Source organism: Orycteropus afer, unplaced genomic scaffold (genome assembly GCF_000298275.1).
Source record: "Orycteropus afer afer isolate SDZICR_OR568_19922 unplaced genomic scaffold, OryAfe1.0 scaffold00433, whole genome shotgun sequence".
NCBI classification, from domain to species: Eukaryota; Metazoa; Chordata; class Mammalia; order Tubulidentata; family Orycteropodidae; genus Orycteropus; species Orycteropus afer.
The window spans coordinates 1,191,193-1,207,974 of NW_006922020.1; the positions used below are offsets into that span (position 1 = coordinate 1,191,193).

General features: G+C 37.7%; 1 protein-coding gene across 1 annotated transcript in view; it reads left to right on the plus strand.

The window, feature by feature from the left end:
- The window catches only part of PUM1 (pumilio RNA binding family member 1), a 190,022-nt gene that overhangs the window by 60,673 nt on the left and 112,567 nt on the right, over positions 1-16,782 (plus strand). Inside the window, exon 2 of the mRNA XM_042782731.1 lies at positions 6,883-6,951. Within this exon, the coding sequence (XP_042638665.1) occupies positions 6,883-6,951 (69 nt within the window). The remainder of the gene's footprint in view (positions 1-6,882; positions 6,952-16,782) is intronic.

Genomic DNA, 16,782 nt, shown 5'->3' on the forward strand with positions numbered 1-16,782 from the left:
TGTTCTGGGTCTGTATCCTACTCCCTTGTTTCTACCACTTTATCCTGCTTTTTTGTGTGGACTGTGATGGTCTGTTGTGTCTGAGGTATTATGGCGTTTTTGTGTTTAGGTCTCTGTTAACTATTTGTGAAGAGTAGCCATGGGTGATTCAGGCACTTCTTGGTGTTTTTTTTATCATTGGCTCTTTGGTGGAGAAGAAGGAAATGGCTCTTTCTCAGTAAGTGAAGTTGTAAGAGGTGTGGGTGTAGTTGTGTCTTATGGGGACTGTTGGTGTCTCCCACTCAGTTAGACAAAAATTACAATTGAATAATGATCAAAAAACTAAAAGTATTTGTACAAAAAACATACCATGTAATCACACAGGAACAGTAACCAAAAAAACAAAAAATGGAAAAAGAAAAAAAAAAGAGAAAACCTGCAATATCTGGGAATAGGGCACTAAGAGACAAAAGGTAGAGAAGGAGAATAATAAAAAAAGGAAAAATTTTAAAAGAAAAACAAGGAACAGTGTTAACCACAAGAAAAAAAGGGGAAAAAGTAAATTTAAAAAAAAAAAAAATTTTTTTTCAACCAGGAACAAGGCAAAGAAAAAAAGCTAGGACCTGGCAGGGGAAGAATAAGAATAATAGTAAAAAGTACAAAAGTATTAATAATAACTGTTGTTTTAAAATAGACAAATACAAGGAAATTAATCACCAGAAAAAAGAAAGCAAAAAAGAAAAAAAATAAAAATAATGAGAAAATAAATCGGTGGAGGACAGGTCAGGGCACCCAGGCTCCATCTGAGCACACAGACTGTGATGGAGTTCCTGTGGGCCCAGAAGTTATGTGGGAGTGGGGGATGGCTGCACCTCCGTTCACCAAGAGGGTGTGGCGTATGAGTAATAAGGGGAATGTTGCGCCTTTTCAGTCTTCCAGGTCTGGAGTGTCCTTGGGCTTGCTGGCAAGCAGAACCTGTTTTTAAGCCCCTGGAATATGCAGGAGCACTGTCTCTTCAAATATCCAAAATGGTCAAGCCACTTGTGAACATTCAAAATGGCAGTGCCCTCTGGACAGGCAAAAGTCCACAGCTCAGCCCGCGTTTCTCTTCACCTTCTCTGTTTATTCCCCAGCCACCAGAGCAGTCCTCGGTGAAGTCCCTGGGTAGCAAGGCTGATTTTTATGTTCTTAGGTCCTAACACCACTGGGCACTCTCAAAGCTGTCTGTGCCATACCGTCAGGATTGCTGCCAGACCACAGCTCCATCTGTCTCCTTTTTTGGTATTTTCATGCAAATTCTCCTAGTTGGGGTTTAGTCCACTTCTGTATCCTTCCCTTCAAAGCTCAGGGGTCCAGGATTATCTTCTTTGTCTGTGTTAACTGGTTTCCCTTTTCTTTGTTGAAGAGGGTCTGTGCAGTCTTTCTGCCTAGTCCGCCATCTTACTGGCTCTCTCAGCAATGGGGTTTTTACCTTCCTAAAAAAATTTTTTTTTTTAAATGAGAAGTTAAGAGATCATTGGCTTGAGCCTGTGCTTTTTGGAAATGGATTAAAATGGAGAATAGAAGTTTCTCTGAATTGGTAATTTGTTTGGGAATTGAGAAGATTGAAAATGGATGTACTTTTTGGAAAGTAAGTTAGGCATTCAGGTTATCTCAGTATATCTGATATGTTGACTCTGGAAATGAAATGCTGAACTACAGAGAGCCTCTGGCCTTTTCTTCCCTCAACAGTGAGTGACTAAAAGTTGCCCTTTATTAACTGAGGGTAGGGGAAGAAAGTTTGAATGTGTTAAGGGGACATTCCAATACCTTACAGAGAATAATCAAGAGTCATGATGTGTGAGCTGAATCAGTTTAAATAAGTACCTACTACATATTGGACATTTGTCTCATTTAATCATACAACAAATGTGTAAAGTAGCTGATGTTTGCTAAGTTTATAGATGAAGTAACAGTGTAGTGTATGGCATCTTGTTGATAATTCTGATAAGTGTAAAGATGCTTGGGTATAGGCAGTAGGGTTTCTTAGGGATGGTATGTAGGGAAGCTCTGTAGAATAAAGTTTTTGTACAGTGATGGTTTTATTTGATTAAAAATTGCCAAGTGTGTCATTTAATTTCTTGGTTCATCTGTTTCGATGTTTGAAACTTACCATGTGGTAAAAACCAACTTAATGTGCTAAATTATCATACTAGTTAGGACAGGACCTCTGATAGAACAAGGTGTGTCTTGAGGGTCACAGAAGAAAGTTCTAGGATCTGGTACATAGAAAGGAAACTGAGAAGCATGGGTCCTGTTTATGGATGATGTCATTGGATTGGAGGAAGAGGAAGAACATGGAAGTAGATCAGGTACTAAAGCATTCAACTTGCTCTGTTTCTTTTGGTAAGGGGAGTGAGAGATGCTTTTTTGTGTACAGGCAACAGTAGAAAAAGCCCTGGATGGGCATAAGACAGTTAAAAGTTACTGGCAAGTGATTTGGGATGTAGAGGCCCAAAATAAAGAGTAAGAAATAGTTTTGTGAAGCCAAAGGAGGTTGTTGTTATTGTTGTTTTTAGGTGCCGTTGAATAGCTCCAACTCATAGCAACCCCATGTACAACAGAATGAAACATGCCCAGTCCTGTGCCAGCCGCACACTTCTTGCCACACCTGAGGCCATTGTTGCAGCCAGTATGTCAGTCTATTTCATGGAGGCCCTTACTCTTTTTTGTTGACCTTCCACTTTACCAAGCATGATATTCTTCTCCAGAGAATGGTCCCTTTTGACAACATGACCAAAGTAAGTAAGACAAAGTCTGGCCATTCTGACTTCCAAGGAGCATTACGGCTGCACTTCTTCCAAGACAGATATGTTAGTTCTTTTAGCAGTCCATGGTACTTACAGTATTCTTCACCAACACCACAACTCAAAAGTATCAACTCTTCCTTTGGTCTTCCTTGTTCATTGTCCAGCTCTCACATGTCTATGAGACCATTGAAAATACCATAGCTTGGGTTAGGCACAGGAGCTCTGGTGGCGTAGTGCCAGAGATATTTGACTGCTAACCAGGAGGCTAGTGGTTCAAACCCACCAGCCACTCCTCAGAAGGAAGGTTAGGCAGTCTACTTCCATAGTGATACTTCCTGGGAAATCCAAGGAGGGGTTGCTATGAGTTAGATCCGACTCAATGGCAGTGTGTTGTGTTTTGCATTGGGTTAGGCACTCCTTAGTCTTCAAGGAAACATCTTTGCTTGAAAGAGGTCTTTTGCAGCAGATTTGCCCAGTGCAATACATACCTGATGTCTTGACTGCTGCTTCCATGGGTGTTGATTGTGGAACCAAGCAATATGAAATCTTTGACAGCCTCAGTCTTTTCTCTATATATCATGATGCTGCTTATTTGTCTAGTTGTGAGAGTTTTCATTTTCTTTATGTTGCGATGTTATCCATACTGCAGACTGTAGTCTTTAATCTTCATCAGTATGTGCTTCAAATCATCTTCAGTTTCAGCAAGCAAACTTGTGTCATCTGTGTATATCGCAGGTTGTTAATGAGTCTTCCTCTAATCCTGATGCCATGTTCTTTTTCTTACAGTCCAGCTTCTCGGATATTTGTTCAGCATACAGATTTGAATAAGTATGGTGAAAGGATATAACCTTGATGCACTCCCTTCCTGATTTTAAACTGTTCATTATCCCCTTGTTTTGTTTGAATGACAGCCTTCTGGTCTATGTACAGGTTCCTGATGAGCATAATCAAGTGTTCTGGAATTCCCATTCTACTCAGTGATACCCATAATTCTTTAAGATCCACACAATCAAATGCTTTTGCATAGCTATAAAATACAAGTAAACATCTTTCTAGTATTCTTTGCTTTCAGCCAAAATCTATCTGACATCAGCAGTGATATCCCTTGTTCCACATCCTCTTCTAAATCCAGCTTGCATTTCTGGAAGTTCTCTGTCAATATACTGATGCAACAGTTTTTGAATTCTCTTCAGTAAGATTTTATTTTTGTGTGATATTAATGATATTTTTTGATAATTTCCACATTCTGTGGGATCACTTTTCTTTGGAATGGGTACAAATAAGTATCTTTTCCAGTCAATTGGCCAGATTTCTTGGCATAGATAAGTGAGTTTCTCCAGCATGACATCCGTTAGTTGAAACATCTCAATGGGTATTCTGTCAGTTCCTGGAGCCTTGTTCTTTGCCAATTCCTTTAGTGCAGCTTCAACTTCTTCCTTTAGTACTATTGGTTCTTCATCATATGCCACTTCCTGAAATGGCTGAACATTTTGGTATAGTGACTCTGTGTATTCCTTCCATGTTCTTTAATGGTTCCTGCATCATTCCATATATTGCCCATAGATTCTTTCAGTATTGCAACTCGTAGCTTAAATGTTCTCCATTCTTTCAGCTTGAGAAATTCCGAGCATGTTCTTCCCTTTTGGTTTTCTAACTCTAGGTCTTTGCACATTTCAGTATAGTAACTCACTTGGTCTGCTCGAGCTGCTCTTTGAAATCTATTTAGCTCTTTTATCTTGCCATTTATTCCATTTGATTTTGCTACTCTCCATTCAAGGGCAAGTTTTATAGTCTCTTCTGACATCCATGTTGGTCTTTTCTTCCTTTCCTGTTTTTTTAATGACTTTTTGCTTTCTTCATGGATTATCTTGATGTCATCCCACTATTCCTCTGGTTTTCAGTCATTGGTGTTCAGTGCGTCAAAGCTATTCTTTAGATGCTCTCTAAATTCAGGAGGGATATAAGCAAGGTCATATTTTGGCTCTGGTGGACTTATTTTAATTGTCTTCAGCATCAGTTTGAGCTTGCATATGAGCAACTGATAATCTGTTCCACAGTCAGCTCCTGGCCTTGTTTTGGCTGAAGATACTGAACTTCTCCACAGATGTAGTCAATCTGTTTCCTATGTACTTCATCTGGCGAAGTCTACGTGTATAACTGTCGTTTGGGTTGTTGAAAAAAGGTATCTGTGATGAATAAGTTGTTGGTGTTGCCAAATTCTATAATGGGATCTCCAGCTCTATTTCTGTCACTGAGGTCACCTTATCTACCTACCAGTGATTCTTCTTTGTTTCCAACTTTTGCATTCTAAGCAGTAGTGATAATGAACACAGCTTGATCATGTTTTTGGTCAATTTCAGACTGCAGAAGGTAGTAAAAATCTTCAGTTTCCTCATCTTTGGCTTTGGTGGTTGGTGTGTAAATTTGAGTAATAGCATTAACTGGTCTTCCCTGTAGGCATATGGATATTACCCTATCACTGACAGCATTGTACTTCAGGATACAGTACTTTCTGAAACATTCTTTGTGATGATGAATGCTACACTGTTCCTCTTTAATTTGTAGTTCCTGGCAGAATCATATGGTTATCTGATTCAAAATGGCCAAAACCAGTCTATTAGAGCTCACTAATGCCTAGGATATCAGTCTTTATGTGTTCCATTTCATTTTTGACAACTTTCAGTTCTCCTAGATTCATACTTCATACATTCCATGTTCTCATTATTAATGGGTGTTGGGAGAAGTTTGTCTGGAGAGTCTTGTTTGATTAGTGTTGAAGACCGTACCAAGCTTCCATTATAAAAATTAAGATTAGATTAAAACACTTGTGAGAATGATATGGTTTATCTGGTTTTGTTAACTGCAAGTGAATGGAGTTGCTGGACTAGCAAAGAAAACTTTAAAAGGTGAGATTCTTTGCTTAGTTGTCTACAGGTGGTAGGAGAGTGGTACACAGTGGAAGGGTAGGTCTTTGTGTATGTGTGGCAGACAGAGACACTGAAACAAAGAGGGCTGGAGTACAGGAAGAGAGAGTAAAAGAGAAGGAGGATTTAAAACAGTGATTTTGTGAAGTACATTATTCCACTTTAGCTCAATGTTCCCTGCAACTATGGTCCTGAGCTGATGGCCCGGTGACTCACTGTCTCCAGGTGTTTGACTGTAGCTAAGAAGTTATCAGAACTTTGCCCTCTGTTAGCTCTAGGAACTAGAAGACAGTTTTATCTGTGTTCCTAAGAGTATATTTCGGAAGGAAGGTTGGGCAATCCTACTTCTGTAGTGATACTGCCTCGGAAACCCAAGGAGGGGTCGCTATGAGTCGGGGCCGACTCGACGGCACATAACAACAACAACAACAAGAGTATATTGGGGATGAGAACTTCTGTGGCTGCCATGGAAGCAGCTTGGTGACAGGAAAGGCAATGAATTTTAAATGGGAAGACCTGAATTTAGATCTTGGCAATGGCATTTAGAAGTCTCTGCATTGTTCAGATGTTCTCAGCTTAATGAAAGGTTGGAGACTGAAGTCTACCCAGAAGTTCCTCACAAGAAAGGCCTGGTGATCTATATCTGAAAATCCAGCCATTGAACACTCCTTGGAGCACATTCCCCTGAGGTTTACCAAATAAATGTTGGGTTGGATCAATTCTGTCTTCTAATTTATCCTTATTATTCACAACTTGGGAGCAGACACTATGGTCATTTGACTTAGTAATAGCTAGGTATAGGTCATGTAATCATGCTAAAATGTTAGTATCCTTTGGCATGTTAGTCTTGTTGGTCTTTTTTTATTACGTTAAAATGTGAAAAATACCTCCCATCATTCTCATGTGATGAACTTGGCTTTTCTTTTTCTGAATCATTTGTAATGATAGCTTGATTTGTGTGTGTTTTTCATTTTGGAAAGAAAAGGGAATGGGAGGGGAGAAAGCAAGGGGCATTCCTGTACCCTGATTGTTAAAGGTAAGTGAATATTTAATCTCAGTTACATGGTATTGTTATTGTCTTTGTTAATATCTGAAAGTAAACATAGGAAAGCTTTTCGGTTGTGTGTACTTTGTGTATGAAATTCAAGATACTGACTTGAAGCTTTTCCTTCCTCTGTTCTGAACAATAGGTACGTTCTATGGATGAACTGAATCATGATTTTCAAGCACTTGCTCTGGAGGGAAGAGCGATGGGAGAGGTAAGTGAACTGGTGTGTCAGAAAAGTGGGCCTGTTTTAAAGGGAAGGTTGGAGTTGAGTTGTCTTTCATCATATGTGTCTGAATCTGATCTCCAAAAGTATGTGCTTGCTTTTCTTTGTGGCCATCTTCATGATAGGAATAGGATGTTGCAGAATTTTGCCAAGACTGTATTACTATAACAAAAAGCATAAACTTAGCCTAAAGTCTTAAAAATAAAAAAGTCAACTTAAAACATGAGCACAAGTTATTGACTCCCAATGAATAAGTTGTAAATTGAGGCATTAGAAGTTTAAAAAATAATTTAATTTTATATGCATCTAATGGCTTTACTTCTGCCTCGTTTTCCAATTGCTAGGTTGTGTTGCAGTGAAAGGGAGTCTTTTAGATTGGTGTGCAGCTAATCAGTATGTCAACAACCTATTTTTATAGTAGTGCCTTTTTTGAGGAAGTTGCTTTGAGCTCCATTGTAAAGGGGAGATTGTTAAGTTTTTGGTGAAATAATTCTACAAGGCAGAGGCCTGAGCAAATCCTCCTTTAGAATTAGAAATAAGTATTTTATTTTGTTTGTAACATTTAAAGTTTACGAAAAACATAATTTTTTGTGTCATTTTTTACATTGGTAGGGAAGGTTCCTGTAATTTGAAAGAAAGGGGAGTATAAATAGCTGAAATACAGCCATCTTTTGGTTACTCTAGTTTTTGACAATACGAGTGAGTTGATGATAAAAGAAAAATATATCATCTGAGTTAATTGCTTAAGATGGAGCCAGTTCACATGATAGAAGCATTTGCTGGTGGCTGTCTTGTTCTGGAAAGTAACTTTTGGCTTTCTTACCAAGTTTTATTTTTTGTATAACTAGTATTTAAAAACTTCCACACTTACTTTAATTTTGCAAAGATGGGAGAACTCCTCTATTCTAGATTTCTCATTTACACTACTCATTAAGAGCATTTATTCTTTGATTTAGTGAATATTCTTTAGTCCAGGCACTGTGATAAGTTCTTGGGATTCAAAATTGCGTAAGAATTCCTCTTCTGAGGTTATAACAAACACTCATTGATTACCTTTGTGGTTAAGCCCTAAAAAGTTAAGCTCATGTGGTGTTTTGGTCCTGAGACTTTTGCTTTCTTTCTTTAATAAGATTTTGGTTCCAACTTTTCTGAATCAGATTCTGGTCACAGGGTCCAGTGTCCATTGTCATGTTTATGGGATTTTTGCTTGTTCTGGTTTTTCTCCTTGAGCTTTAAAAAAAGATTAGTAGGTGTCCTTGTGTTTCTTGTGACTGTTTAATATCCTTGGAACAGTGTGCATCAGTAAACACTTTGTATTAATTGGGTAAAAGACTTTCTCAGTTAACTTCTGGAGCAAAGTTTTAATGGAGAGTTAACATGTGTGTGTTGATTAAGTATAGAAGGGGAAACCATATTTATCTTTTTCTCCACCCCTGTTATTCTAACCTGATGAACTCCATCCAAAAAACAGTTTAAGTTTTTAAAAATTAGTTATACAAAATAGAAATAAGCTCCAGTTGCTCTTTTGTAAGCAGCAGTTCTTAATTTCTGGAGGCTCATTAAGAGCCATTGAAGAAAAGCAAACATTTTAGTGGAGGTTGAATTTTATTTAAATGACAAGTTAACAGGATTCTCTTTTAATCATTTTCCCCCTAAAAATGCTGTTTTTTGCTAAACATATAATTCTCAGTAATGGATGTAGGCATATATAAAAAACTAAAGAAAGTGCGTTACAAAAGTAATTCTGTGTCTCTCACTGTATATTCACAAGGTAACAATAAGAACTAGTACCATTTGTTGAGCCACTTCGTAGGTTTTAAATATATTATCTCATCAGTAGCTCTGTGAGGACACTTTTGTTATCCAGATAAAGAAAAAGGGGCAATAGATGAATTAATTTGCCTAGGTACCATGTCAAATAGGTGGAGATGAAGCTGATATTTGGACCTGACTTCCCCTAACTCCAAAGCATGTGGCCTTAATTAGAGTAGGTGAGGACAATAATTATAAAATAACTGATAGGTAAAATATCTAATTTTTGTAAGCTTTTAAAAATTGATATTTTGGGAAGAACTTAAGAAATACTTTATGTAACCACAAGGATTTCTGTGGCGTAGTGGTTGAAGCATTTGGCTGTTAATTGAAAGTTTGGTGGTTTGAACCCACCAGCCATTCCATGGGAGAAAGATGAAGCAGTCTCTTTCGGTCAAGATTTACAGTCTTAGAAACCCTATGGGACAGTATAAAAAGGGTTGCTGTGAATCTGAATTGATGCTATGGCAGTGGGTTTGGTTTTTGCTTTTATATACTCACTCCCAAAATAAAGATATTTTGTAAGGTTATTTTTGGAAAGTATAACCCAGTGTCAAGGCACTAAGAAGACAATCTGATTAAATATGGAATAAAGTTACTGTACTAAAGGAGCTCTTCAGCTAGTTGAAGAAACAGTAAATACACATGAAAACAAACAATTGAGACAGCTTTTTAAAAAATGTGTGGTTGGAGTATAGAGAACGGAGTGATCAGTATTAGCAGGATAGCTAGAGATGACATTAGTGGTGGAGATGTAGGCATTGACGAGAGACTTCTGGTATAGTTAGCATTTGGATAGGGACCGATTTGGAGAATGATTTTCAGCCTTACAAGGCAGAATAGCACAAAAGAGAAATTAAGAAAATAAGGTTTCATAATAAAATAAAAATTCACAGCTTCTCCATAATTTAGAATCATTAATTTTCCTTCACTTTTAGCAATAATACATCTCTAGATGGGGAAAGAGCACTGTGTGTATAAATACAGCACTTACCATATATATAAACACTAAAAGTTCAAATAAGTTGCATGGACTTTCAAACTGCAATTATTTTATGTGTTTGTGTGTGCCTTAATGTGTGTGAGTCCTCATTAGGGTAAAAATACCTGTTTAAGAATGTATTAATGTTTAGAATTCAGAGAGAATTGGCTTCATTCAAAGTAATTGAGATCTAGTAGTTAAAGTTAGTGCTGCTTGGCTCTTTGTTAACACTTTTTCTTCAAAGCCACTTTTAGATTCTTGGTGTCACTTTGAAAGATTTAGAGCATTTCCTAGTAGAAATCTTGGTAAGAAATAGCTACTTAAAATACCACCCTTGAATCTCACCAGTTGTCTTTAAGTACAGTCATGTGTCCCTTAACATTCATGATGAGTTCTGTGAAATAGAACATTGTGTGATTCAGAATTCAAATAAGTTCTCTTCCTAAGTCTGTCTTTAAGTTGAATTTGTACATAAGTCTGAACAGTTAGGTATGATTTGTATCTAATGTCAATTAGCTGAATGTTTGTCTTAATATATGGTATATAGTGCACTTTTCTATGTATTAAAACCATTAAAGAAACAATTCCCCGATATACTAAGACATCTTTAATGTAATAATACATAATGATAAGTGTTGTAATAGTAATAATAAATGTCACAGAGCATCACTGTTTGTTATTATGAAGCATTGGTAAATACCTTGAATTTTTAATATAATAGGCTTCGCAAGAGTTGGGACCACAGATATATATATATGTGGTTGGTTGGACATTACCCAAATGGATGTTATGTGGTACATGACTATACAGCTTCTTAGCTGAAGGACTTGAGTTCAAGTGCTTTCCTTACTTCCTATTCTAGACAGTCAATATAAGAAGATAGGAAAATGTTTCAGGATTAAGGGTACAAATTAGTTTCAAATATTTTATCTACTTAACCTGGTTTGCCCTTTTTATTCAGCTTAATGTCCTTGTCCCGAAAAGTTTAAAGACACACACTTGAGCAGCTTTTTAAAAATTTATGTATGAAAGATTAGTCTGTGTTAATTGAGTATTTAAGAATGTATCTTTTTTGTTCAGAGGAAGGCTTATGGACGTTGGGTGTCTGGGCCCTGTTTCTACATTAGTTTGGTTTATGATCTTGCAAGAGCAGTATTATTACTGTCCTCATCCTAAGAAGGATGAACTTACACTAAAGGGGTGGTTGTTAACTGCCATTGAGTTGGCCACTGATTCATAGTGACCCCATATACAGCAGAACAAAACACTGCCCAGTCCTATGCCATCCCTGAGGTTCTAATTGGAAAATAAGAGCCTTGGCAAAAAGACACTTGTTTTTGCATAATTGGTTTTCTAGCTTTTAAAAACCAGAGACTCTTTTGTTTTTTATATTCCTTAATGTTTTATATGTCATAAGGTTGACAACTTTAGGTAAGTTAAGATAGTTGTATGATTATTTTCATAATAAATGGAATGTGGTATGTGACCCTTCATCTTTGTCTTATAATAAAACTGAAGTATAGACAACTTAGCCTTGGTAATAGACAAATTTGTAAACCTGGGGAAGAAGTCTGAGAAAAGCTCCTGTGTATATGGAGTGATAATGACTCCTACCATGTCCACTGGCAGTAGGATAAGATGAGATATATTTAAATTGTAGCTATAGATTCTGGTTAGATATTATATAGTATTTCAGTCCAGAAGTGTGAGATAACAATGATTTGTAGAGGGAAGAATGTGATAGATATTTGGGGGAGCTATTTACCTTAAGAAAGAGATAATTTGGGGAGATAGTGCTAACACTAGACCAGAACCATGGAGTCACAGCTTTTGCTCAGGCATTCATCTTCTTAGGACTTCCCCTTTCTCTGTCTATGAGACAAAGATGGTGGACTAGCTAGTTTCCTAGGACACTTTGAGGCCTAAAATTTTTGGGACTTGTCCTTACTAATGTCTTTAAAAATTGAAAAAGGAATAGGTCCTTTTTCTGGGATATGCCAGAGTGCATCTAAAAGATGCCCTTTTAGAGTGATTTCCCCTTGGTAATTTGGAGATTCTTTAACTTCAGTGGGTTCTCCAAGTGACTGTTCTACTTGTCTGCAGCTACTTAAGGCATTGACCTGTTTGTCTATCAGGGCTCATGGGGGGTGGTTGTTATGGAATCAGGGCAAATGGGAACCTGATGTAGAGGCTAAGTCTCGTTAAATTCTTTCTCCATCTTGCCATTATGGGAAAACAGATTGTCTTAGAGAATTGAAAGTTTTTGGGAAGCTAAAAGAACTTCTAGGATCCATGGCCCTGGAAGGGCTACCTCCCATAGACATTTCCTTGCAGTTTGAATCCTTTTAAGAATAGCTCAGTTGACTCCAAAATGGATTGAGTTTTGGAAAGCCTGCATACTGCCTATCATTGAGATAATGCAGAGGGGAGGAATGATTAATAAAATCTTGTGGTTTATTAGTATAATAACATCTGGTGTAGCCAGTACCTTTTTCCCAAAATGTAGCTTTGAATACAGATAGGAATGGTAAAAGCTGCCTAGTTTCATTAACCTTGTATCAATACCATTTGGCTCTTGGGCATTTAAAAAATCTTGCTCTTAAAATGGATTTAGGCCAAGTGACTTAGAGAATTGAGATCATGGTTAACGGCTTTCTATAGATCTAATCTATTTTTAAGTTAATGACTACATATTACATTGACCTCTTCATGAGTCTTGTATGGGGAAGTTTCTGGGATCTCATAATAATTTTGGGATTGGAATTTGGCATTTTGGGAAACAAGGTAGGAGAAAGGTATCTTCTAACTTCAAGAATGGGGTGTGTCTGACATTTGGAACCTGATTCCCAATTTTGTCATGTCACTTTGTATGGAACCCCGTTCACTCACTTTTCTCCATGGAGAAGGTTAGGCAGACCTGCTACTATATAACTATAACTATAACTATAAAACTATAACTATAACTATAAAACTATAACTATATATATCCCGAGAGATCTTGGAATGTTTAAATGTGGTGAAACTTACAGTTTTGTAGCAGGCTGTGATCCACATACGGCTTAATATGCCTTTTCCTTACCTTTCTCTTCTTCCTTCTTTCTATTGCTAAAATGTTGCCATTTCACTCACATAAGTATGTTTCATTTGAGGGTAAACCAGCTAAATATCTTCAGTAATACATTAACACTTTTCAGGTCAATTTGGCATTGATTTTATTGTCTGTATGACTCTCCCGGCAAGTTTTTGAGTTGTATTCTTCCCATTTTTTAGATCAAAATGAGTTCTAAGGTTATGTGACTTAATCTAAGGTCATAAATGTCAAAATGTGGGTTGACTTCAAGTTCCGTTTTGTTAGGCTCAGAAAAAATAATAGCGGCACTATATTTAGCATATATATGATTTGCCAGGTATTGTGATACTCCCTCTTATACCCATCTTACGCAGTCTTCACAGTGGCCAACAATATTATGATTCCGCTTTATAGATGAGTAAGACAAGTATGAGAGAGATTAATGTGATCGTGAGCCGCAATTTGAATCCAGGTCTCTTATCACTCTAGATCCTGAGTTTTCCTGTTGTTCATTTCTTATATTCAGAGCGTAACCATTATTCAAAATCAAACTTCAGATATCTGTTTCTCTCTAAAAGCTTTTTTTTACCTCATACCAACCAAAAGCTATTGCAGGGAATTCAAGTATGTAGCAGGTGATTTGAATCATTCTTAGGGCCCTGTTTATTTTATATATAGTGATTTGTGTTCATGTTTACTGTTTCCTCCTACACAAGTTTGTTGAGGGCAGGGACTTTAGCTGTTAATGTACCTTGTAAATAGTGGCTGCTTATTACATTGTGTTGAATGGATCAGATACCAGTAAATGTTTCTTTCTAAGCATGGATTTCTCTTTACTGTATGAATTTGGTGTACCCCTCTTTCCCTAGGGAACCTCAGTTCAGTACAGTAAATATCTATTGGCTACATTCTTGGTTCAGATTGCTTTTCTTTCTTTCTTTCTTTCACTCTCAGGATTGTAGGGGTGTGGCTAAGAGGATAAGGAACAAACAGAACTGAGAAACATTGATTGAACTTTCTATAAATTTTTATGGTTTCAGATCATTCAGTAATGCTTTAGCAAACTTAGAGTACATCAGTGAATATTAAACCAGCAATGCTGTTATCATCTAAGCTGAATTGGATATATGAAGGTATTTGTTACAGAATACCTTTTGTTTAATATAGTTGTAACTATAGGGCATTCTCTCTCTCTCGTTCTCTTTTACTTTTATTGTGGTGAAAATATATACAATAAGACATTCACCAACACAATAACTATAGGATGCTTTTTGTTGACCACTTGCGGGACATATGCTCATTGCATTTATACAACCAGGCATAGTGGTATTTAAAAAACTGATTACTTTTGTTATATTTCTTAAGCAAGTTTGTTTTAAACTATATTGTGTATAATTCATTGTCTTCTGTTCTTTTGCTAATAAGGAACAGCTAATTAATTTTTTTTGTTTTGTAAATTTTATATTGTCATTGTTGTTGAGAATATGCACAACAAAACATACACCAGTTCAGCCGTTTCTACATGTACAATTCAGTGACAGTGATTACATTCTTTGAGGTGTGCAATCATTCTTACCCTCCTTTTCTGAATTGTTCCTTCCTCATTAACATAAACTCAACTGCCCCTTAAGGTTCTTATCAAATCTTTTGAGTTGTTACTGTCACTTTGATCCTTTATAGATAATTCTTTTTTTTTTTAAATTTTTATTGTGATTTGGGTGAAACTTTACAGAGCAAATTCATTTTCCATACAGCAGCTCATACACAATTTGTTTCATGACATTGATTTCAATTCCCCACAGTGTAACGGCTCTCTCCCCACTTCCTCCCTGTGGTTACCTCTTCCCTGTGTCCTTCCCTCCCATGCACTCCTGCCCTAAGCTGTCTTTCTGGGCAAACTCTGCCCTCATATATATAGTTCTTAAAAGAATAGAATGCTCAAGGCAGACATTCCTTACAAGGTAGGCTAAATTGTTGTTTGGTTTGGAGCTCTGGTGGTGTAGTGCCTAAGGCATTTGACTGCTAACCAGAAGGCTGGCGGTTCAAACCCATCTGCCACTCCTTGGAAGGAAGACTGGGCAATCTACTTCCATAGAGAGAATGCCTCGGAAACCCAAGAAGGAATCGCTATGACTCAGAACTTGACAGCAGCAGTGAGTTTGGTTTTTTTGGTTTAGGGGGTATTTTTGGTTCAAGGTGTAAAGATTAACATAGGGCAATAGTTTAAGGGTTCATCTAGCCCCTTTGGCTCCAGAAAGTCTGTGCAGTGAATTGCTTGATGTGGCCCTTCTAGCCATTGTCCTCCATTATGTGATGCATTATAAATCCTACTATCCAAGCCTGTTTGGGGTGGTGTGGTAGTTAAGGTTGGGTGTCAACTTGGCTGGGCAGCTGGTAGTAGTCGTTCCCTATAATGATTTGTATTCGGCTCTGTGGTGGGATTTGCTCTGAGCAACTCAGTAGCTGCTGATTGTTAAAGCCATCCATTTGGGTTACTTCTATTGGAGTAACACAAGTGGGATATCTCTTGAGTCCTGTCTTGCTAGAGGGTATCACTTACACTACCACCCTTAGCTTCCTTGAGAGTATACCTATGAATCTCCTGGGAAGGTTTGCCCTCCTTTTGCTCCAGTTCTGTGTTTTGACTCATCGTCATCTTGCCCCTGGATTTGGGGCAGCAGCCATCATCTGATCTGCTGATCGAGGTTCATCAGATCCCAAGAATTGGGAGGATCCTCCAGACCTACTCACAGACCTAGAACTTGCCAGCCTGCCAGCCTCCACCATCACTACGTGAGATGATCCCTTGGGTATCTGTGAGTTCTGTGAGGCATTACAGTGAAATACATAACCCTAAGATGGGGGCAGATTACTGAGAGGAGGAGGAGTTAATGTCTGAAATGATGGAGTGGCACATAGTTTGGACATTTGGAATATCTTTAACCTCCGCCTCTTGGTAACCAGCCTTGTGCTGATCTTTCTAAGAGAAATTGTTCAAGCAGTCTGGATTCCATTAGAATTTGACATTCAGTTCTGCAATCTCTTCTCCCCCCCTCCCCCCACCTTTGGACCAGTATTCTTCAACAGAATCTTTGATCAAAATGTTCAGTAATGGTAGCTGGGCACCATACAGTTCTATTGATCTCATGGCAAAGGAGGCAGTTGTTCATAGGGCATTTTCTTTTGTTTAATTAATATATATTCTGGTTCTCACTATAGTGAAGACATGGAGAAGTAATTTGTTTTTGATATTGGTGTTACCTATATAATGTCTGTGGGATTTTCATATTCTGTAACGAATGAAAAAGGGTACTTGTCTACATCTGGCATATTGAGATCCCTGTCTTGTTAATTCAGTAATTTAAATACTCTGAAGCTGTGACTAGGTATATGGGTGAGTATTGAGTCCCATCTTGAAGTGAAGGGTTCTTTTTACTTTCTTAGTTGACCTATTTGCTTTGTGGTTTGGGACTGTGAGGGGGTGAGTCTGTCATGAAGTAATCTAAATGTTTCATGGTTTTGTTTGTGAACTTTACAGGTTTCCTAAGTGATTTGGGATCTTATCTTTAGCACAGTGGGCTCTCAAGTATTTATATAAGGAATCATTTTTGTAATTATTAAGGTATAGACCTATGACTAGATCAAAACATAGCTTATACATAAATAAAAACATATGACCTTATTTGGAAATATTCTTTGTTGGTTACCAGGGGTGGGAGGGGATGGGAGGGAATATTGTTAGATAGGTGATTTGGGTGAAGGGAAGAGCAGTGTACTGTAAAGCTGAGTTACCAAGACACCAAGACACGGAGTTGTTTTAGAGCAGCAGTTTATTGGTGCTCCCGGGCGAGGTTCTCATGCCCTAACAGCAGGGCTAGAGAAGTCGCACCCCCGGGCAGGGAGCATGGATTTTTATAGACACAGAGAGGACCTGTTTGGGGACAGCAGGGGAGTG